The 18,628-nt window shown below is 43.5% G+C and overlaps 6 protein-coding genes across 6 annotated transcripts; 2 read left to right on the top strand and 4 right to left on the bottom strand.

Moving 5' to 3' along the window:
• Window positions 1-4,906: 4,906 nt before the first annotated feature.
• BDB00DRAFT_766772 (P-loop containing nucleoside triphosphate hydrolase protein) lies at window positions 4,907-8,000 on the bottom strand (the record flags this gene model as incomplete). Its single annotated transcript, XM_053119615.1, has 6 exons — window positions 4,907-5,459; window positions 5,534-6,048; window positions 6,138-6,255; window positions 6,336-6,514; window positions 6,587-7,622; window positions 7,711-8,000. 6 exons carry the CDS (start codon window positions 7,998-8,000, stop codon window positions 4,907-4,909), a joined length of 2,691 nt encoding a protein of 896 aa, XP_052977906.1.
• A 226-nt stretch (window positions 8,001-8,226) lies between these two features.
• BDB00DRAFT_483073 (uncharacterized protein) lies at window positions 8,227-9,069 on the bottom strand. The gene is made up of 3 exons (XM_053117552.1): window positions 8,868-9,069; window positions 8,658-8,791; window positions 8,227-8,584 (listed from the first exon to the last, which is right to left on the bottom strand). The coding sequence occupies exons 1-3, from the start codon at window positions 8,983-8,985 to the stop codon at window positions 8,309-8,311; spliced, it is 528 nt and encodes a 175-aa protein (XP_052977905.1). The 5' UTR covers window positions 8,986-9,069; the 3' UTR covers window positions 8,227-8,308.
• Window positions 9,070-9,187: 118 nt separating this feature from the next.
• Window positions 9,188-10,703, bottom strand: BDB00DRAFT_789462 (actin family; the record flags this gene model as incomplete). Its single annotated transcript, XM_053120876.1, has 6 exons — window positions 9,188-9,351; window positions 9,441-9,690; window positions 9,775-10,215; window positions 10,289-10,396; window positions 10,464-10,572; window positions 10,636-10,703. The coding sequence occupies 6 exons, from the start codon at window positions 10,701-10,703 to the stop codon at window positions 9,188-9,190; spliced, it is 1,140 nt and encodes a 379-aa protein (XP_052977904.1).
• Window positions 10,704-11,435: 732 nt separating this feature from the next.
• On the bottom strand, window positions 11,436-12,290 carry BDB00DRAFT_874200 (uncharacterized protein; the record flags this gene model as incomplete). The annotated part of the gene is made up of 4 exons (XM_053127196.1): window positions 11,436-11,699; window positions 11,819-11,956; window positions 12,030-12,202; window positions 12,275-12,290. The coding sequence occupies 4 exons, from the start codon at window positions 12,288-12,290 to the stop codon at window positions 11,436-11,438; spliced, it is 591 nt and encodes a 196-aa protein (XP_052977903.1).
• A 2,246-nt stretch (window positions 12,291-14,536) lies between these two features.
• Window positions 14,537-16,571, top strand: BDB00DRAFT_832289 (chitin synthase III catalytic subunit-domain-containing protein). The gene is made up of 4 exons (XM_053124197.1): window positions 14,537-15,072; window positions 15,145-15,225; window positions 15,320-15,423; window positions 15,533-16,571. Exons 1-4 carry the CDS (start codon window positions 14,913-14,915, stop codon window positions 16,274-16,276), a joined length of 1,089 nt encoding a protein of 362 aa, XP_052977902.1. The 5' UTR covers window positions 14,537-14,912; the 3' UTR covers window positions 16,277-16,571.
• Window positions 16,572-16,741: 170 nt separating this feature from the next.
• BDB00DRAFT_940252 (uncharacterized protein) lies at window positions 16,742-18,570 on the top strand. The gene is made up of 4 exons (XM_053129343.1): window positions 16,742-16,850; window positions 16,908-17,026; window positions 17,110-18,370; window positions 18,443-18,570. Exons 1-4 carry the CDS (start codon window positions 16,776-16,778, stop codon window positions 18,536-18,538), a joined length of 1,551 nt encoding a protein of 516 aa, XP_052977901.1. The 5' UTR covers window positions 16,742-16,775; the 3' UTR covers window positions 18,539-18,570.
• Window positions 18,571-18,628: the final 58 nt, after the last annotated feature.

The following is an 18,628-nucleotide window of genomic DNA, read 5'->3' as shown; positions in this document are numbered from 1 at the left end:
CTGCCATCTATCACCGCACATATAAATAGGTTTCTCTTTTCCGTCACTTCTCTGTTCCTCATTTTCTCATACATGTATTCACACCCAATAGTCCGTCACTCCTCTGGACACTCTGTTGGGAATAAGTTCTGCCTCCAGACCATAAAAAAATACTTGTGATCAGAATGATTGGGCGTGTACTAGTTTTGGTTAGCGCCAAGCTCAAGCCAGGGATCAAAGGGTCTCGGTACAGTGTCTACCGTCAATGTTGCTTATGTTGAATACGAGATTATTTTTGGATTTGTACCACGTCGATATTGGGCCGGTGAACAATAGCTTCGGATGATAACGATATATTCGCGCAAGGTGTTGGCGAAATATACATCATTTTTGGTTTGGAGTAAGTATGTGCTGAATGGTCGTATCCAGCTTCCTGATCTGATGGGATAAATGAAAGTCTCGGCCGTTGTTGGATTAACCATGGTGCGATGTGGTGGCGTGTGTAACAAACAAAAGACGCACTCTTAATCAAGTATCAAGTATATACACACGACAATCAGCGATTGCCAATCCCTCAAGCCCGCAATGATGGAGGTGGCCAACTTAAAATAGAGTGTCAAGAGCATGGCTGTTTTCAACATAGTATGCGCGTCATCCTGTATACAGGCTGCTTCAATATTTGGCTTGGTCATTTTATCAACCACTTCCCTCAGCTGATGTATGATACATGTGCAAAAAAAAGAAAACAAAAAAAACAGGATGGTGGGCTCGTAGCCTCAGAACAATTTTTTTCTTCTTTTCGATTATTTTCGCGAGCACGACTACGCGACCACAGGAAGTAACAAAAAAAAAGTGTCATAGTGTTGTGATCATATTACTATTGCTGCCATTGTTCCCTGTATTGTTAGCACGGGCCTGTTGATGGTGGGGGGAGGGGTGTTCTTATCTATTTTAGTTTAAAAAAACCCGTCTTTCGGCACGTACCCTCCGAACATTTTTTTTCGTTACGATTAATTTCGCAAACACGACTACGCGACCACAGAAAGTAACAAAAAAAGTGTGAAAGTAACAAAAAAAAGTGTGATCGTGTTGCTATTGCTGCCTGTATTGTTAGCACGGGCCTGGACGTGTTTTTTTACAACCAAAAATAAAACATAAATACGCCAGGGCATTCTATTTTTTTTTTCTTCACTCTTTCTTCTCTTCACTTTTCTTTTCCCTTCACTCCCTTGGATCCTCCTGGTCTTTCTCTTGGCTCTTCCCTTGGTTCTGGTCTTCCCCTCGCTCTGGCTCTTCCCTTGGTCCTGGTCTTGCCTCTGTCGGTCCTGGTCTCAGCCTTTTTCCCGTGGTCCCCCTGGCTGCCTATATATAAAGCGAGCAATTTCGCCTTTCTTTTTCTCTTCTCTTCAGTTCGTTTTGGTACAGCTTTGGTCTGTAGTACAGATGCACTGCTCTGTGCCATGATCGGGTCATTGCTTGTGCTGGCTATTGTCATAATTCTTCTGATGATCGGCAGATTCAGTGGTCCGCGCCCTGAAGAAAATTTGCAATATATACCAGTGGGAATGTGGTCATATACTCCGGCAGCCGATCGTGAACCTTCGGGTGCATGTGATGCCAACGGTATATGTTGGGATAATTAAAACGAACTTTTTTTTTATTATTTATTATTTATTACACACAAATAAGAAAATGATAAACACAATAAACAAATTTTTCTCTTCTCGCACTCTTCTTATAAACGTTTTACCGCTTTTGCTTCGCCTTTTTTTTATGTGCACGACAAGTTCCTTATTTTTTTTTGCCCATCCACAGCTCCGTGCTAAACAAAGCGGGGAACAATGACAGACGACAGTAAAACGATCACAACGCGCTTTAACACACTTTGGAATGCACTTTGCACCTTTCCTTTTTTTACATTTCTGTGGTCGCGTAGTTCTGTTCGCGAAAATAATGGAAAGGAAAAGAGCTGGTTCGGAGGATACAATCTGGTTTGCTTTTTTCACATGTATCATACTTCACGCGCACCCTGGAAAAAGCAGACAGATAGGATATAGGGTCGACGCTCTTTTTCTTGAAAAGAATCCCTTTCTCTGCGTCCACCGCGCTTGCCAGCTTAGGATTATCGTTTGTTAAGCTAACCACCGAGCGAGCTCAATGCGAGACTAAAAACGACAAGTAGTCTAAAACTACACCTCCATAAAGCGTATACAGCGTAGTGTTTTCGCCTGGAACAGTGACGTCCCCAACTTTGGTTCCATCCCCCCATCCAACCCCCACCCCCCAATTTTATTCACGGCCAGCACGGAAGGTCTGCGCTTGAAGAAGCCGAGCATGACAGCAAAGTACAATGAAGACCCTGCGCAAAAAACATCGTAACTTGGTTTCAGAGCCTCAAAAAAACAAGGGTTGAGTATGTGCGTGTTGCTACGAGCCTGCCCATTGCGCTGGTTGCAGTTGTGTGAAAAAAGCGCTGCGAATCGCTTCGCAAGAGCAGCCGCCATTTCGCTCGGAATTGGTCAAAATGGGTGACGCGAATAAAATAAGATGTGTTTTGACATGCTTGTCCTGGCAACAAGCGGTTTTCGGGAACATGGATTGTCATGACTACTGAATGTTGTCATGCAATAAGCAACTTTCTTATGCAGCGTGGTTAAGCAAGCCTCATAAAGAAGGATGTTTACTCTGAGTGGTAAAGAAATCATGGGTGGAGTGAACCGGAAAAGGAAAATTTCGTTGACATGCTTTGTGCAGATCAGCGCGTTTTTCTTCTTCTTTTCTTTGCGTGTTTTCCATTCTTCCGTACTTCCTCACGATGAACCATCATACAGAAAACACCTACAATTTCGACGACAACAACCCAACCGCCACTCCTTACGACCCTGAAGATCACAGCTCTCGTATCATTCACTCTCGACCATTTCCTCCACGCCATCTCAATTCTGGCCCGTCTATTCTGTCTGTTAGATCCCGAAAAAAATGCAAAAAACGTTCCAAATAGTGAATGGTGTTACTGCTGTCTTATGCTTCTGCTTCTTTCCTGAACGCGATCATCGATAGTGGCTTCTTCTTTCTCCTGCAAATCTATCAGTACCACCCAAAAACAAATATGTCAAAAACTCAAAACCCACAAAAATCATACAATACTCAGCATAGTAATTGTTGGTAAGTCGATCCTCGTTTTTCTACGCCTGCTTCAAACACATTGCTGCATGCTAACACGAGGACGGAAAACAATCAATAGCAAACGCAGCATATAAGTACCGACTTATCTTGGTTGCCGTTAAAAAAACTCTCTCTGATCATCGACACCGTGTCTACAGCATAAAAGAAGCGTCTTCATTGTTCTTCCTTACCTCAACTATTTCCTCAAGGGAGCAATATGATATTAGCCATAAAAACAGACAAACGCTTGGTCGTGAAAACAGGGGCTTGAATGGACATAATGACTAGAGCAAGCTTTTCCATTATTGACTCACAAGAAAGGACAATTTGCTTGAGATTCAAGATGGAGAGCCCTATGATCGATGGATAATGGATGTTCCTGGTTGCTCGGGTCCTAACATAGCGGAGCATAACATTCTAAACAAGGTCCAGCAGAGATCTAAAAGCAGCAGAGGTAGTGGCATGGAGAAAATGCTTAACTTTACTGATTTAGACCGTGCGTCTACCCTGAGGGTGGATGCCATGATGGCTTTAATTCTAGACTATGCTTGCAGCACAGGCTGACAATAGCCAGGATTATTTCGATCAACGCATACTCTTTAATATACTCAGTTATATAGTCGTAAGAAAGCACAAAATGCTCTCCATTTGCTCGATGACTCAGATTCTTTGTCTCAATCTATACAGTCTTTGGAAACATAACGGCAAAAAATTGCTCTGTCTTTCTTTGATAATCATGGTCAAAAGGACCCAGTAGCTTCAAATATAACGTCAGAGAAAAACATGACGTCAATTCTAGGAGGAAGAACGCGTGAGTCGATTTGTTCTGCAGTTTTTCTCTTCTTCTCTTCTTCTCTTCTAGTAAAGTATACACTCATCAAAATGGCTGTAAGTACAGTCAACCCCCTTTAACGTCAACCCCAATAACGTCAACCCGCGATAGCGTCAACCAATTCGCTGGTACCCTTTCAAATTTGGCAGGTAAAGATTTTGTCTATTCTCTACCCCCGGTGGTCGTCAACCCTCGATATGGTCAACACTTTTGCTGGTACCTTGAGGGTTGACGTAAACGGGGGTCGACTGTATATTTTGTTTGTGCATCGATCACTCTTAGCAGCTCGATTTTAAAGCAACATGATTAAATACTGTGTGTAGGAGTATATATTCAACGCTAAAATGGGTTGCTTTGGCTGCGCCAATAGAGTGAAGGATGCTTCATCAAAAGTTGAAGGTAAATATACATAGCTACATTATCGTTTGTTTATTACACTATGCTCGGCTCATGAATGTATTAATACCGTTCTTGCTCATTTATCACACTTACATAGGTGTACAGAGCGTCGTTGCTGACGTATCATAGAAAAGCAATCGGTTACCGTGCAAACAGAGCTGCCGCGTGACAAAGTTTTAAAGTGCATCAAGGCTACTGGCAAGACAGTGTATGATATGAAGGATATCTACAATCTTGATCTATTTAACACACTGACATGCACTGTGCGGACAATACTGTAAATATATACGTTTACATATCAAATAAATGTGAAGTTGTTTAAAAATGTTCTGGTATCTATTTATAACAATATGATTTATAGACACAATATGACACATACAAGAGTAATTTTTTTATTATGATACTGTACTGTATCAGCGAAATAAAAAGAGTGTTATAGTCTAAAAAGGTTGGGAATAAAGATAAGAAGGGGACAAAATAGACAGATAGGTCTCCTTTTTTACGTTCTATGTACATTCAGCAGCATGGTTTCTAGGTAGCTCTTGCCTTTCCTTTCCCCTTATCTTTCCGCTTAGCGGGTTGTTGTCGTCTTGCCTCTTCTTCTTCCTCCCGTTTTTTCTTATCTTGTTCCACATCATTCTCTTCTTCGTCGTCATGCTTTTGCTCAAAGCGTTCTCGAACCTTTGAATAGTGTGACAGCTCGGTAGCAGATACACTAGGAACAAGTTCATTCAAAGCATTGACGAAATCAACTTCTTCGACTTGCACCATAATTTCTTCGGGAGTAGCAAGTCTTGATAAATAGTATTGAGCAGTAACCGGGCTTGGAAGATCAGGTCGCTGTTCTTCGTTGAGTTGTTGCACCTTAGCCTCGATTGTATCAGCTACACGCGTCATGGCCTTCAACATGGAATCAGAACACAAGGCGTAGAAATCGGCACCAGTGTAGTGGAAGGGGCACCGTTCGGCGACATGCATCAGATCCAAGTCGGGATGCAAGCGGAACTTTCGAGTCAGTGCCTGGATAATGCGCAACTGCGAGTCATGGTCTTCGCTCACACCCAGGTACAATAGTTTGTCAAATCTAGAATGAAAAAAAAATCAGCCTCAACAAACTCAAACAGTATATATTCGTTTCCATCATATTTTTAAGTTTACCTTCCGGGACGCAAAAGAGCAGGATCCAGCAGATCAGGACGATTGGTTGCACCAATGACAAATACATCGCCCACACCGGAACCTTCGCCTCCCTCACTCATACCATCCAATTCAGCCAGCAACTGAGATACAATACGATCCATCACACCACCAGAATCACCCTTCTCACCACGCTTGGGTGCAACGGAATCCAATTCGTCAAAGAATACAACGCAGGGCTTGGCATCGCGAGCACGCTGAAATACACGACGAACGTTGGCTTCGGATTCACCGATATACATGTTGAGCAATTCGGGACCCTTGACTGAGAAGAAGTTGAGCGAGCACGATGTTGCAATTGCCTTGGCAAGAAGGGTTTTGCCAGTGCCTGGTGGTCCATACAGCAAGATACCACTGCGCTTCTTGAGACCAGAACCAAACAATTCGGGATGTTCGAGAGGCAGCTGGATAGTATCGAGGATATCGTCCTTGACATGGGCCATACCACCAACGTCGTCCCATGTGACACTTGGGATCTAAAATGGAAGTTGCTTGTCAGAGAAACTCCTCCAAGATCGACTGATCCACTTCACCCAACCTCATTTATGCATTTAAATATAGTTACCTTGGGAGCGCCAATAGAGTCAGAGTAACTTGCACGAGCTTCGCTCAATGCTGAGTCAAAGTCAGTAGCCGTTAAAACGATACCGGCCGCCTCGATATCTGCAGTTGCAACCGCTTCACTGTTGGTTTGTTTTCTAGAAGAAACTTGACGTTTTAGCGGTTTTTTCATTACAATGTGACAATGAAAATTTTTACTTACATGGCTTTGTTAATGCGTTGAAGGGCAAGAACACCTGAGCGAGCAACCAGATCCACCAAATCCTTGCCAACCAGAGCGGCAGTCTGGGTAGCAAGAGCCGACAAGGACACATCAGGGGCGATAGGCGAATCGTGGGTTAAGTTTTGCAGGATTTGTAAACGTGCCTTTTCATCCGGAGCCTAATAGAAATATTCCTTACATTTAGAAAGATAAAATATAAAAGTTATGAAAGGGTGTGGTGTACAATTTACCTCTACGGTAACTTCATGTCTGAAGCATCCGAGAATGCTTGTGGGAAGGGCATCGACATCACTGGTAGTTGAAACTACCATGACAGGATATCCGGTGTTGGCATGCGCAGCGTTGACATTTTCAATACACTCCTGTAAAACAGTGGCGAGGAGAGGTTCCTGACCAGTTTCCACAACTGCGCTTTTTCGTGCGAGACCTTCAATACTGCGGATCAAGACGATGCATGGCGTAAGTGCTGCTGCCTTGTCAAATTTGGCACGCAGATACACTTCAGTCTTTGCATCGGTCTCGGATACAACATCATATACCGAGAACTCGAATAGATGAACACCCAGGTCTTCGGCAATTTCGCGGATCAGGGTCGCTTTGCCACCGCCACGAGGACCGTGCACAAGAGCATTGCACGACAGTTGAAAGTCGCGGCCCAAAGGATGCAGCGAGGAAGACACCAGTTCGCGCATTTGCGCATATGCAGCTGTTTTGGATCGATGCAAAGGCAGTTTGGTCACAAAGTCATAATAGTGCGACATGGAGCCGATGGGTACGCGCGAGTGCTCAATGCCAGTTTGAACCATCTTGGTACGGCTTGGGACGATCCTGCGGCCGCTGCCATAGAATGATGGATGTACACCTTCTTGAGTAGCTCCTTGTTCCTCTTCGAGACTAGTCACCTTAAAATAAGCCATAGTGGTAGGCTTGCGTCCGTGGCTACTGTTGCTATCCTCGTCATCACGAGCTCGTAACCGGACACTTTCTTCATCCAAGGGTACGGCAATCAAATCACCCTCGCACAAAATACGATCCTTGTCCTCAAACCACTGCTTCAAAGCTTCGAGTAAAGGTGACTGCAGACCCTTGTCCATAGAGGTCGGTGATGCAACACGTGCAATGCTGACTTCACTGGCCACAGGCGGACCGGCCGCAGGAGGTGGCACTGTAAGGCGAGTCAGACACAGGGTAGCATTATCGGCAGAGGATGGTGGCAGGGGCAGGCCAAGGTTAAAATACAATACAGGCGGTACAAATACAACGGATCTACATATCCCTCTTTGTCAACAAAACCACAGATACTTTTGCCCACATGCTCTTTCTTTCTCGCGATTGATTGCCTCTAACGACTTACCGGGTATGATCATCCTCTTCATTATCATCTTCCATATCGTCAAGTGCGTCCACACCAAATACACGACACAGTCGCGACTTTTTGCTATCCGTGGAGCTCACCAAAACCCAATTTCCGCTAAACACACCGCACCGTGCCAGATCTTTCACGCCAATATACACTCTGCTTTCATCGTCCTGCTGGCTATCTGGAGTTGGGAAAAGACGCGATTCGGGCCACGACTGCTGAAGCACACGCACTTTGAATTCTTGCGGTTCGGCCACGTCTGGAACCCGAGGTGAGTCGAGCATCGAGAAAGCGGGCACGTTGCCGTTTGCTTGTACACCATTGACAGGTGTGGGCACTTCTGATGATTCAGCACTTGACATATCCACAGCCAGCAATTTTGTACGCTCGGTCGTTGCCATGAATCCTTGTTGCACCGGCCCCGTCATCAACACTCTAAACTTGAGCCCACCATCGAATACATTTCGGCCTCCACTTCGGATAATCAATGCTGGCTTGTCTGGGGACGACGACGATGAAAAGAGTGATCCAAGCTCAGACTCAGCTATCAAAACCACCAATAAACTGTGAGTGATACTTACTACTTCTCCCTTCAAATATTCACAAGCTTTCCCAGGATGATCGGTAGGTATATTTTACCTTGTTGTGCAAATTCAAAGGAGGATGCTTCCAGAGCACCAACAATCAATTCGTCTAGTTCTACCAACTCAACCGGTTTGATTTGTACTGAGCAACCCTCTTCATGATTTTCCTGTTCCTCTTCTTCATTATCCTCCTCTTCCTCGTCTTCGTCTAGTCGTGCGAGTGAATCGGGTCCGTATATTGATTTTATCAGACTTGCGCTTGCAAGCACTCTGAGTTTGTCATTCTGCAGAGAACCCAACCGCATTAACTTTATTTCGTGCTTTTGGTACGTAGAGGTAGGTTTCTCTTTTTCTTACTTTTCGGGTTTCTTCGGCCTTTCTAGCATGAGCCAGGAATGAGTGCAGTTTGTTTGAACCTTCGCCTTGTTCGCCTCCACCGACTGGTGCTGATGCAATGAGACACGGTACCGTCACAGCAACGGTAAAGAAGTCTAAATGAAGGATATTTGGAGTCAGGAACCACTTGTACACAGATCGTCTATAAAGGAGTGTGCTCTATATGATTACCACTCTGTTGCTGTTCCTTGGGAGCGATCGCGTCCCACAAAGCGGGAGACAAGGTTACAAACTGATCGTCTTCCGAGTGGTATTGTAGACTAAGACTAGCCGATGTGTAAAGGGGCATGTCGATCGGGTTTATGTGAGAGAGAGAGAGGTGTGTTGTGAGTGTGAGAACAAGAAAGGAACGAAGCAGCTGACAAAATTCAAGCGTATTCTCGCACCCCACATCAAACAAGGGCAACTCCGCAAACATTATATTTCTGCTGACAAAATGCCGGACTATCTCGCTGAAAGATATATTTTATTAAGTATCATAATAGCCAAGCTCAAGTAGGAGATGAGGCAGATATTTCAGAGGTACTGGACGATGTCCCTGGAGGAGGAGGAGGAGAGGTGGCCCAATGATTTATAGACCAATCTGTCACAATGCCGTTGTACCTTTCTCTGGCTAACTCTTCACCTGACAACTTCAGTGAACCCATCAAAGAGCCTAAATTTTTTGACAGATTTCCCATTAAACAAACATATCCTACACACACACAACCAGTTCGAAGCTGTTCACTTTTTCCAGTTACTTACCTCCAATCCAGCCGCGTACATTGTTCATAAAGATGCGGCCAGCGCCCTTGTTATCCTCTGGACTATCAATGAATCGCACCGAGTTTTGCAGTCGAAGCAAACTTGCATATCGCTTCTTTTCAAATGGAGTTGGATCCCGCATAACACGAAGCAGCTCTTGCTTGAGCCGGGACTGGAATCCAGGAATAAGCGAAGTTCCACCATTAAGTAGTAGTGAAGACATGAGCGGCCTTCGCAAATCCGGTTGAACCTAATATCCGACCTTGCTGAGTCCATGCTTTTCTTGCTTCCTTGTCCACTGCTTACCACCATGATAGTATTAAAGAAAGGTTACCTTGAGAATTGCGTTCAAAATGCAATGCACCACACTAGGTTCATCCTCTTCATCTCCTTCAAACAAAACTCCTGCTGTTCGTTCACGGATCCAGCCGGGTATCAATAGTGTCGCTTTGGTACCATCCTCCAAAACGACAGGATAGTAGACGTCCGTTGCACTGCTAAAGTTTTTGTACCCTGCTACCAGATCGGCTTGTACTTCCTTTCTGTCCATCATCAGCGGCGAGCAGAACAAGATTGTGGCTTTTAAATTTTCGAGTACACTCGGCGTCAATACGGAGCGTGGCATTGGATTCTGAGGAGCGAGTGACAGTTGTAAATGTGAGGAGGGTATAAAGCGGCCGTGTTCTAAAAGCAAGGATTCGAGCCGCTGAGTCAGTGCTCGGCCGGCGAGAGGAGTGGTGGCGATGTAAGGTACGAGGGGCCGCGACGAATATATCTACAAAATCATACATTTAACTTAGAAAGTACTCATTTCACAGTTTCCTGTTCCCATTGTTGTGTATACATACAGGAAGTACTGTCGTTTCCAGGTTACCACAATCGACAACCAGGCCTGTCGTAGTACCAGTCGTCAGCAGAGCCATCAGATGAATGGGTACAAATGAAATGGATGGTACCTGTATTATATATAACACATTGGTTATTGAGTCGAAAAGTGGTAGACAAGTAAAATATACAACATACTTGGAAATACTGGAACAACAAATCCGCAATTATTCGTTTTAATGCAACAGGAGCAAGTGGCGATTCGCATATTATCACTTTACGCGACTTTGGATCTGTCAACAGCAAGCTAGAATACCATTGTTATCACCATGTTCAAGCTATTTCATCCACAAAAGAAGTGTGACTTTACCGGAAGTATATATCGTGCAACAGTTTTTTCAGCTTTTCTTGCAACGGCTTCAAGTCACCCTTGGTCATAAGGTCAAGTTCATACAAAGATACTGGCTGTTTTCCAGAGGCAAATACAGAAAAAGAAAAAAGTGACAGTATATTAATAAGGAGTTCTTTTGTTGAGTCCTCCGATAAATAAACAAGCTAGCATAACCGTATCTTACTTCAGTATCTATACTGAATGCTTCACCATCAGGACCCGATGATCGCTCAAGTCGTGCGCATGTTGGCACAACATGTCGAGGATGGGATTCACCAGAAAAGCCGCATTTAATATACAACGAACCAATGTCTAAAACGACGCGATCTTCTGTGCCATAGATGGAATGCCGTCGAGCAAAGTTGTGAAGTGAGGATGAGGAAGTATAGCTCGAAAGATAATTTGCAGGAATGTCCGATGATACAGATGTCGTTGTCATTTCGTCTTGTCTTTTAGTCGGTTCGTATCACTAAAGACTGGTGCAAATACACACACACACACGCAAAAGAGAAAAAGACAAGACAAGAACAGGTTTTGGGAGTGAGATCGAAAAAATTCGCTTGCTTTTTCTGTGCAACCAATAATGCAGCAGAGCTACAAACAAAACTAAACCTGACAATTCATCATGAGCACATGATCATTTTGTGTTATAACACAACCATTACAAAAGCAATCGGTGCCCACTGGACTTTGCTCCTAATTGCAAAAATTCCTTCTTGTCGTGTCCGGGAGTATCATCAAGAACATGCAAACGATCATTGATCGGTTTCATGATTCTATCATAATCGTGTACGGAAGCAAGGCCAGACAGCGTCACCCATCCACGATACAGCGCCTGTAAATTCCTTGGTCGTATAGTATGCATAGAAATGGATGCCGCAAGCAACCACGCTGGTGACAGCGGCAACATTGGCTCCAATCTCGTATGTGGCAACCCAACCTTTCACTGGGTAACCGGATGCGCGTAATGCAAGAACGTTAACAAGGCTTGAATCATTTACATGGAGGCTGGCATACAATCCACTCGCGACGGCGACAGTGGGCTGAAGATTAGGTGACATGTCCATGAAAAATTAACTGGATGGCACGTTACTGTTGAAAACAGTCTTGGATGATCTCTGTTTTCCGTTTATACTTGTAGCTTTGTCTCTATGCGCTTTACGCATCCGCCGCATGTGTGCAACCACATATGATATCTGCTCCAGATAGCTCCCCATGTTGCCTTCGCCACGTCCACATCGTTGAGGTTAACAGTGGTTGCCACGGCAATCGGAGGATGTGAGCTCCAAAATAAAAGGGCCTGTGCCATCCGCTTGTTAATCGACGATGTTTGCTGCCCAACAACTCATAGACGCTACGCGTGATCAACATACTACGAAGGAGTATTTTAAAACAATGCCATCCTGAGACACGACCGTATCTTTAAGATGGTCCTGGGATAGCTCGAAGATTATCAAATGTTTTGACTGGATCGACCACTTTGCGGTCTTTAACGACGAAGGAACTTTCGTGTTGAGTGCATTCAGCAAGTAATTTAGAACTTGAGCTTTCCATAAACAAAAAAAAAAGCATCCAGCATCAAAACAAATGACAATAATAAAAGTGAAATTCTCTTTACCGAGTCTGTTGGGCATAGAAATCGCTTGTGACGATATTTTCAGCTTTGAAAAGACAATGAGAATTGAGATATCGATGCAGTATCCGAGTTGGGACGACTCCGTCGTAGCAAGACGAATAGATAGGGAGATAGCAAGAGAAGGAAAGACTGGATCAGGAAGGTGTATCATACACCCGTCCGATCTCTTTAAACCAGAGAGGCAGAAATCATGTTATTTGAAGCTCGCATAGCCGACTTGGCTACAGTTATACAGTACTTGCCACGTTCCTCAATCTCTTGTCGACAGCACAAAATGATTGGTGCATCGTGATAAAAATCATAACGTTGGCAAGTATTAACCATGAAAAGATAGGGTCCCACTTTATTGAGTCATTGCAGGTGAAATGAAGCTGCTGTAGATCATATGTTGGGGCTCGTTTTTTTCAATTTCCCAGAACGTTTCCGGTAGAAACGTTGCCTAGGTTTACAGTTTCGCCCTGTTGTTGGCAATGACACCGTCACATATCACATCGCAACAAGCGACGGTTATACACCGTTGATGCCATTATCTGAGTGTATTGAGATCAGACCATTCATATATTAAGTGTGAGACCTTAAGTTAACAACCAAATCAGCAGGATACAAATTCCAAGTTAAGGGGAAAGTATGTAGTACTACGCTCTATTCGCTCAACATCGAGTAATTTACCAAGCATTTTACGGTGACATATTTATGTGGATATTACGACGTGAATCACCAGAAGAGTAACGCAAGCAAACGACGAGTGCGTACAGTATTCGGCGATGATGATGCATATACATAGTAATAGACAAATACAGAACTTGTGAGATGTTGAGTTTTAGTTAATGTTGTGATATTATTCATTTAGTGGCTACGTAAATTTTACAAAGATGAAAATACATATTATTGTTCCTATGAAAGTACAAGATCTGTATGATGACAGAAAACCTACATAAATATAAACAAGAAAGCAGTGTGTAATAAGCGAAGATGAAAAATGCATCCCTTCTATATTCCTGCCAGGTGATGATTCTTGGAAATGACACAGGTCGTATGTAAAACAACCCACCGCACTGCTGTGTAACCTTTTCTATTAATATATAAAAGGTCCAGTACTTGCTAATGTTTTGACTATTATCAATGGCTGCGCATTATGCTACAATATAGCAAAAACGGTTGTGTATACATGACTTGAAGAGGTAAATAGTCGTGCGATCCTTCGAACAATCAGTAAAGGTTACGGAGAAAACGGGGTTTTCAAAATTTCAGACCAGTAAGCTGTTCAATAAACAAAAAAGAAATGGATCAATGCCGGGGATACATATTGTTAAAGCTTTTTCTTCTTCTTCTACGTCTTCTTGTACACTCAATGGGATCTACGCATCCATTGACATGTCAAAGCACAACGTGGATGCTGACACAACACGTGATTGACCTATATCGCATGGATTCTGTCTCCGCTACATTCACAGTAATGAGTGAGTGGGTTAAATCGATAAAATGTTACACAAAATAGAAAATACATCCAGCTGATTTTCCAAGCCGACGTAGTATGTATGGATGATGGTCGACCTCCTTATTTGAGGACTTGTTGTTTGCTTGACAGCGATAACCTATACTCTAGACGTCGGGCTTTGATGCAACAATTTGCCACGACAAGATCAGTGGTAATTCCGCCTACATCCTAAAAAGAGGTGAAGGGAATCCAGAGTTTCCCGGGAACAGGAAAAGAACGAGGCTGGAGCTATTTCTGTGAGATGATGTTCCCAACAGATTGCTTTAGCCCGAGGCAGTTCCTTTTTGGTGGTCAAAGGGCTACATGGCTTGGGAGATGAAGAAGGAGGCTGTTTGTAGTACATGGCAGCTTTTTTGTAAAGACAATGGTATGTGTGTATAACCCTAGCTAGTAGGGCATAATCAAAATAAAACACTCGCTGTGCGTTGTCGATCGTTTGGTCTCATATGTTTGATGTAGCGCTGAAGCTAACACTTGGAGAAGGACGAGAGAGAAATGAACCCATTATTCCCGCTGTTTCCTCAACACACACAACACAACACAAGCATTGGAATTGTTGTTCTGCTCAAGGGCATTCATTATGGAAAGGCCCAAAACTGGGGATCGAGATCCAGCGGACCATCTCCTGGAAAGAAAAAAAGTGCATGCGTTCAGGGATCATGATTGGAAGGCTAAAAATAGCCAATTAGTGATCTTCCCTTTAATAAATATACGAAGGGAACAGAACATCCGAACACACACACACACACGCATTTATCACAACAGAATCTAGTCATTTTCCTTATGGGTTTGACCCTCGCCTAGCTTTGTTGCATTTTTTTTTTCCACTCGTTTTTTTATATACACTTGTTTACTCTTGGGCGGCTTTGCAGCTTTTCTCTCTCTCTCTCTCTCTCTCTCTTTCTTTCTTTCCCTTCGCCCGTATATACACAGTAATATAACCCTCTCCTTCTTCAACTGACTACACTTTTCGAAAAGGTTATAGTGCAAACAGCCACCCCTTAAAAAACACCCTTTCACATTCTCTTTCATCTCTCATCTAAAATACTTACATACACATCTAAAACACACCACATCCCATTGGCGCCTGCACCCAACTTATACATTGCATAACGCCACATTATGGTCGATATTGAATTTAAGTTCGAAGCATTCAGCTTCAATGGCATCTGCCAAACCGTTGCTTTACCGCTATGCCCAATGATGGGTGAGAATGAGGGTGTTGAGCCCGTATGTTATTCTCGTAATGTCGATTTAGGCGGCAATCTTGTCTTTCAACCAGGTACGAATACACCAGAGAATAGAAAATAACAACCTCATCACTAACACGGCAACACTTGGCTTTATCCTATAGCAACGCTCATTGTGGACGTTGTCGCTATCATTATGACAGCTATCATGATCTACCATATTCGATCAAAATATACCGCTGTTGGTAAGATTTGTTCTCATGGCTGTTTTCTCGTTTTTTTTTTCTGCTCAGATGAACTAATCCACGGTTGATGTTCTCTACACGCACACGCGCACAGGTCGCAAGGAAATTGTCATGTTCTTCTATATGTATATGGTCACCGTGTTCCTGGAAATGCTCTTGATCACCGATGTCATTCCATCTTCATCCCCCGCTTATGCAGTAAGTTATTGTACTGATAACCTATACTGCTGTAGATGCTGAGATAAACCAGCGAGTCGAGTTTGAGTATTAACATGCATGTTCTTCTGCACAAAATCCATTTTTTCAGTACTTTGCTGCTATACACGTCGGTTTAATGTGTGCAACATTCTGGTGTCTATTGATCAACGGTTTTGTCGGTTTCCAATTTGCAGAAGATGGCACACCCTTGTCGTTATGGTCGATTCGTATCAGCTCGTTCCTGATCTTCATCATCGTCGGCGTCATTGCAATTTTGACCTTTTTGAACATTGGCCCCTTCTCCTACAATAGCCCTGGCGCGCTCTGGGCCTTTTACTTTATTATTAACGGCATTGCGTTCATCGTATATGTTATCTCGCAAATCATTCTGGTCGTCAACACTCTGGATGATCGCTGGCCATTGGGCGACATCTTGTTCGGCACCGCGTTTTTCATTGTCGGACAGGTCCTCATGTTTATCTTTTCCGTCACGATCTGTGACCAAGTCAAGCATTACGTCGACGGTTTGTTCTTTGGCACGATCTGCTCACTGCTGGCAGTCATGATGGTATACAAGTATTGGGACTCGATCACCAAGGAAGATCTCGAATTCTCGGTTGGATCCAAGCAGAACGTATGGGAAGTGAAGGAGTTGATGGGCGAGGATGAATTGTCCCAACAGAGCTATGGAAACAACAACAACAACAACAACAACAACAACAATGCTCAGTATCCCGTTCAGCAGCCGCACTATCAACCACAACAACAACAGCCCCCAATGCCCCCTCCCATGGGCGGCCAGCAACAGTATGGCCAACAATACCATCACCAGTACGAACATTCTCCGTATTGATTCCCTTCATAATACTGTTATATAACTATTTTCTTTTCTGTATTGGACATGCATCTACTTCTTTTCCACCCCTCTTCTTCCCTTATCCCATCTTTCACACTCTCCATCTGTTCATCTTTCTCTCCACCTCCTTTTCTCTTTGTCAAAGTTTTTCTTTCTAAAAAGTGAATTCATCAATGATACAGCATTCTTTGTTCAAGTGGATTATATTGCGTGGGTGCTATATTGTGGGTAAGAGGGGGCACTAATAAAAGAGGGGATTGCAGCATCACTTTAAAGTCTTGAAATATATTCGATGTATCAGATTAGCTTTGTGTTCCTTGTAACGTTTTTAACTTTACCAGTTTTTTGCATCTAGCAGAAAGGGGCAATCCTTCCAAGCATACTTTACACGGAAAAGCTGGCACACCCGCCGCTTTGTGTTTCGCAATCTTTCAGACTTTGTAGCGGAGCAAACAATCTTTAATTGCTTCTCTTTTTCTTCATACACTCTCTTCATATGTCACAGCAACAACCAACAAAGCAGGAAACTTCTCAAGAATTCAGAAAGCTACTGCAATCTAGACATAATAAGGTAAATTGGCACTTTTTCTTATTCATTAGAATGCATTTACTCATTTTCTCAATTTAGGCATGCTTTGATTGTCATGTAAAAGGACCCACTTGGGCCTCAATAACGTTTGGCGTGTATTTGTGCCAAGATTGTGCCGCAGCCCACAGAAACCTGGGTGTACATATCAGTTTTGTAAAGTAAGGTTCTTATTGTATGAATTAGTTTACTGTTCTGTTTCATGCTGTATGAGTATTTAACCGACGTGATAATGGTTGTTTAGATCAACGACACTTGATGCCTGGAATTACGAACAACTAGAGATGATGCGTTGTGGTGGCAATCAAGCAGCCCATGACGCACTGGGTGAACATGTTCTCGCTTATAAAGATATACACTCTAAATACACGAGCAAAAACGCGTTACAGTATAAGCGAGAGCTCCAGGCAAAAGCGCAGCGCGCATTAACGAATAATAACGCTCAGCAATACGACCAACACAAAGACAACATAATATCAGCAGCATCTCCTAATTTAGTCGACATTCCTAATCTGATTGACAATGACGAACCTCTCACGTTTAAACAACCACAGCAGCATATGCCTCTTATCGATATCGAACCAATGGCACCATCCGATCCAGCATCGACAAAACCAAGAACGGATGCAGATATGTTTGCGCTCTGGGAAAGTGAAAAATCACAAAAACAAGAAAAACTGCAGGCCTCTTCATCAAGTGCAGCAGCGGCAACAGCAGCATCATCATTCGCTCGACCCAAGAATCAGCAATACAACAAGCCGTCTCGGTTAGGCGTACGAAAAGCGCAATCAGGCGCATTTAATTTCGAAGAAGCACAGGCGCGCGAAAAGCAACAGCAGAAGATAGAAAAGGAATATGGCAGTGACAACACCAGTCATAATAATGATAGCAGCGTACATCGATTCTCTAATCCATTACCAACACCTGCATCAACACGGAAAGCATCCTCACGTCTAGCATACATACCTGATGATGATGATGTGCGGAAAACAGAGGATCGCAAATCGACCCCTTTGATGAAAGACGACAATGAGGATAATAATGAGTACGACCCAGCGATGGATCGACTGGGCATGGGCATGGCACGACTAGGTGGTTTTGGAGCATCTGACGATAGAGTCAACCACCACCATGCTTCTGCAAGATCGAAAAAGGGTAGTGTGAAGAAAGAACAAGAGCAAGCAGCACAAAACGAGATCACTTTTGCTCGAGATAAGTTTGGCAATGCAAAGAGCATATCGTCAGATCAATATTTTGGTCGCAACGAATACGATCCAAGTCGTGCCGCTGAAAATTCGGCTCAGCTTGCACGATTCCAAGGGGCTTCGAGTATATCCAGCGACCAATATTTCGACAGAGAACGGCCTCCACAGGACGATTTCTCGGGTGGCTATGTCCGAAGCACGGGCACCTATCGCAGCGGATCGAGTAATAGCAACAACAACAACAACAACAACCCATTATCGAAAAAGCTATTGAGCGTTGCAAGCAAGGGTGCTACAAAGGTAAAAAGAGTTGCGAGCGATGCGGAAAGATGGGAACGATAGGTTGTTAATCACCCAGTATTTTTAAAACAGCTCCAACGGGTTCTAGCAGAAATGGAGGTGAGAATGATTTGCCATGTGGATATATTTTGTGATACCATCTTTTTCCTTGGGACTAATGAATCATAATTTAACTCTAGCAGCGACATTCATAGGATGTTTGTAAAATACCCGGTGTTCCCCACTACTTTTATTTTTCATTTCATTAATTATAATATA

The sequence above is a fragment of the Zychaea mexicana genome, assembly GCF_025766255.1.
Source record: "Zychaea mexicana strain RSA 1403 chromosome Unknown BDB00scaffold_56, whole genome shotgun sequence".
NCBI lineage: Eukaryota > Fungi > Mucoromycota > Mucoromycetes > Mucorales > Lichtheimiaceae > Zychaea > Zychaea mexicana.
Note: the sequence above shows the minus strand (reverse complement) of the source record. Positions and strands in the feature narration are given on the sequence as shown.

What these genes read in the sequence shown, in the direction of transcription:
- BDB00DRAFT_483073 (XM_053117552.1), bottom strand. Translation starts at nt 8,985, where the DNA reads ATGCCCCTTTACACATCGGCTAGTCTTAGTCTACAATACCACTCGGAA. An exon ending in CAAGGAACAGCAACAGAGTG is followed by an intron (nt 8,792 to 8,867) that starts GTAATCATATAG and finishes TCCTTCATTTAG; the next exon opens with ACTTCTTTACCGTTGCTGTG. An exon ending in AGGCCGAAGAAACCCGAAAA is followed by an intron (nt 8,585 to 8,657) that starts GTAAGAAAAAGA and finishes GGTTCTCTGCAG; the next exon opens with AATGACAAACTCAGAGTGCT.
- BDB00DRAFT_832289 (XM_053124197.1), top strand. Translation starts at nt 14,913, where the DNA reads ATGGTCGATATTGAATTTAAGTTCGAAGCATTCAGCTTCAATGGCATC. An exon ending in CAATCTTGTCTTTCAACCAG is followed by an intron (nt 15,073 to 15,144) that starts GTACGAATACAC and finishes TTTATCCTATAG; the next exon opens with CAACGCTCATTGTGGACGTT. An exon ending in CTTCATCCCCCGCTTATGCA is followed by an intron (nt 15,424 to 15,532) that starts GTAAGTTATTGT and finishes CCATTTTTTCAG; the next exon opens with TACTTTGCTGCTATACACGT.
- BDB00DRAFT_940252 (XM_053129343.1), top strand. Translation starts at nt 16,776, where the DNA reads ATGTCACAGCAACAACCAACAAAGCAGGAAACTTCTCAAGAATTCAGA. An exon ending in TGCAATCTAGACATAATAAG is followed by an intron (nt 16,851 to 16,907) that starts GTAAATTGGCAC and finishes TTCTCAATTTAG; the next exon opens with GCATGCTTTGATTGTCATGT. An exon ending in GTACATATCAGTTTTGTAAA is followed by an intron (nt 17,027 to 17,109) that starts GTAAGGTTCTTA and finishes ATGGTTGTTTAG; the next exon opens with ATCAACGACACTTGATGCCT.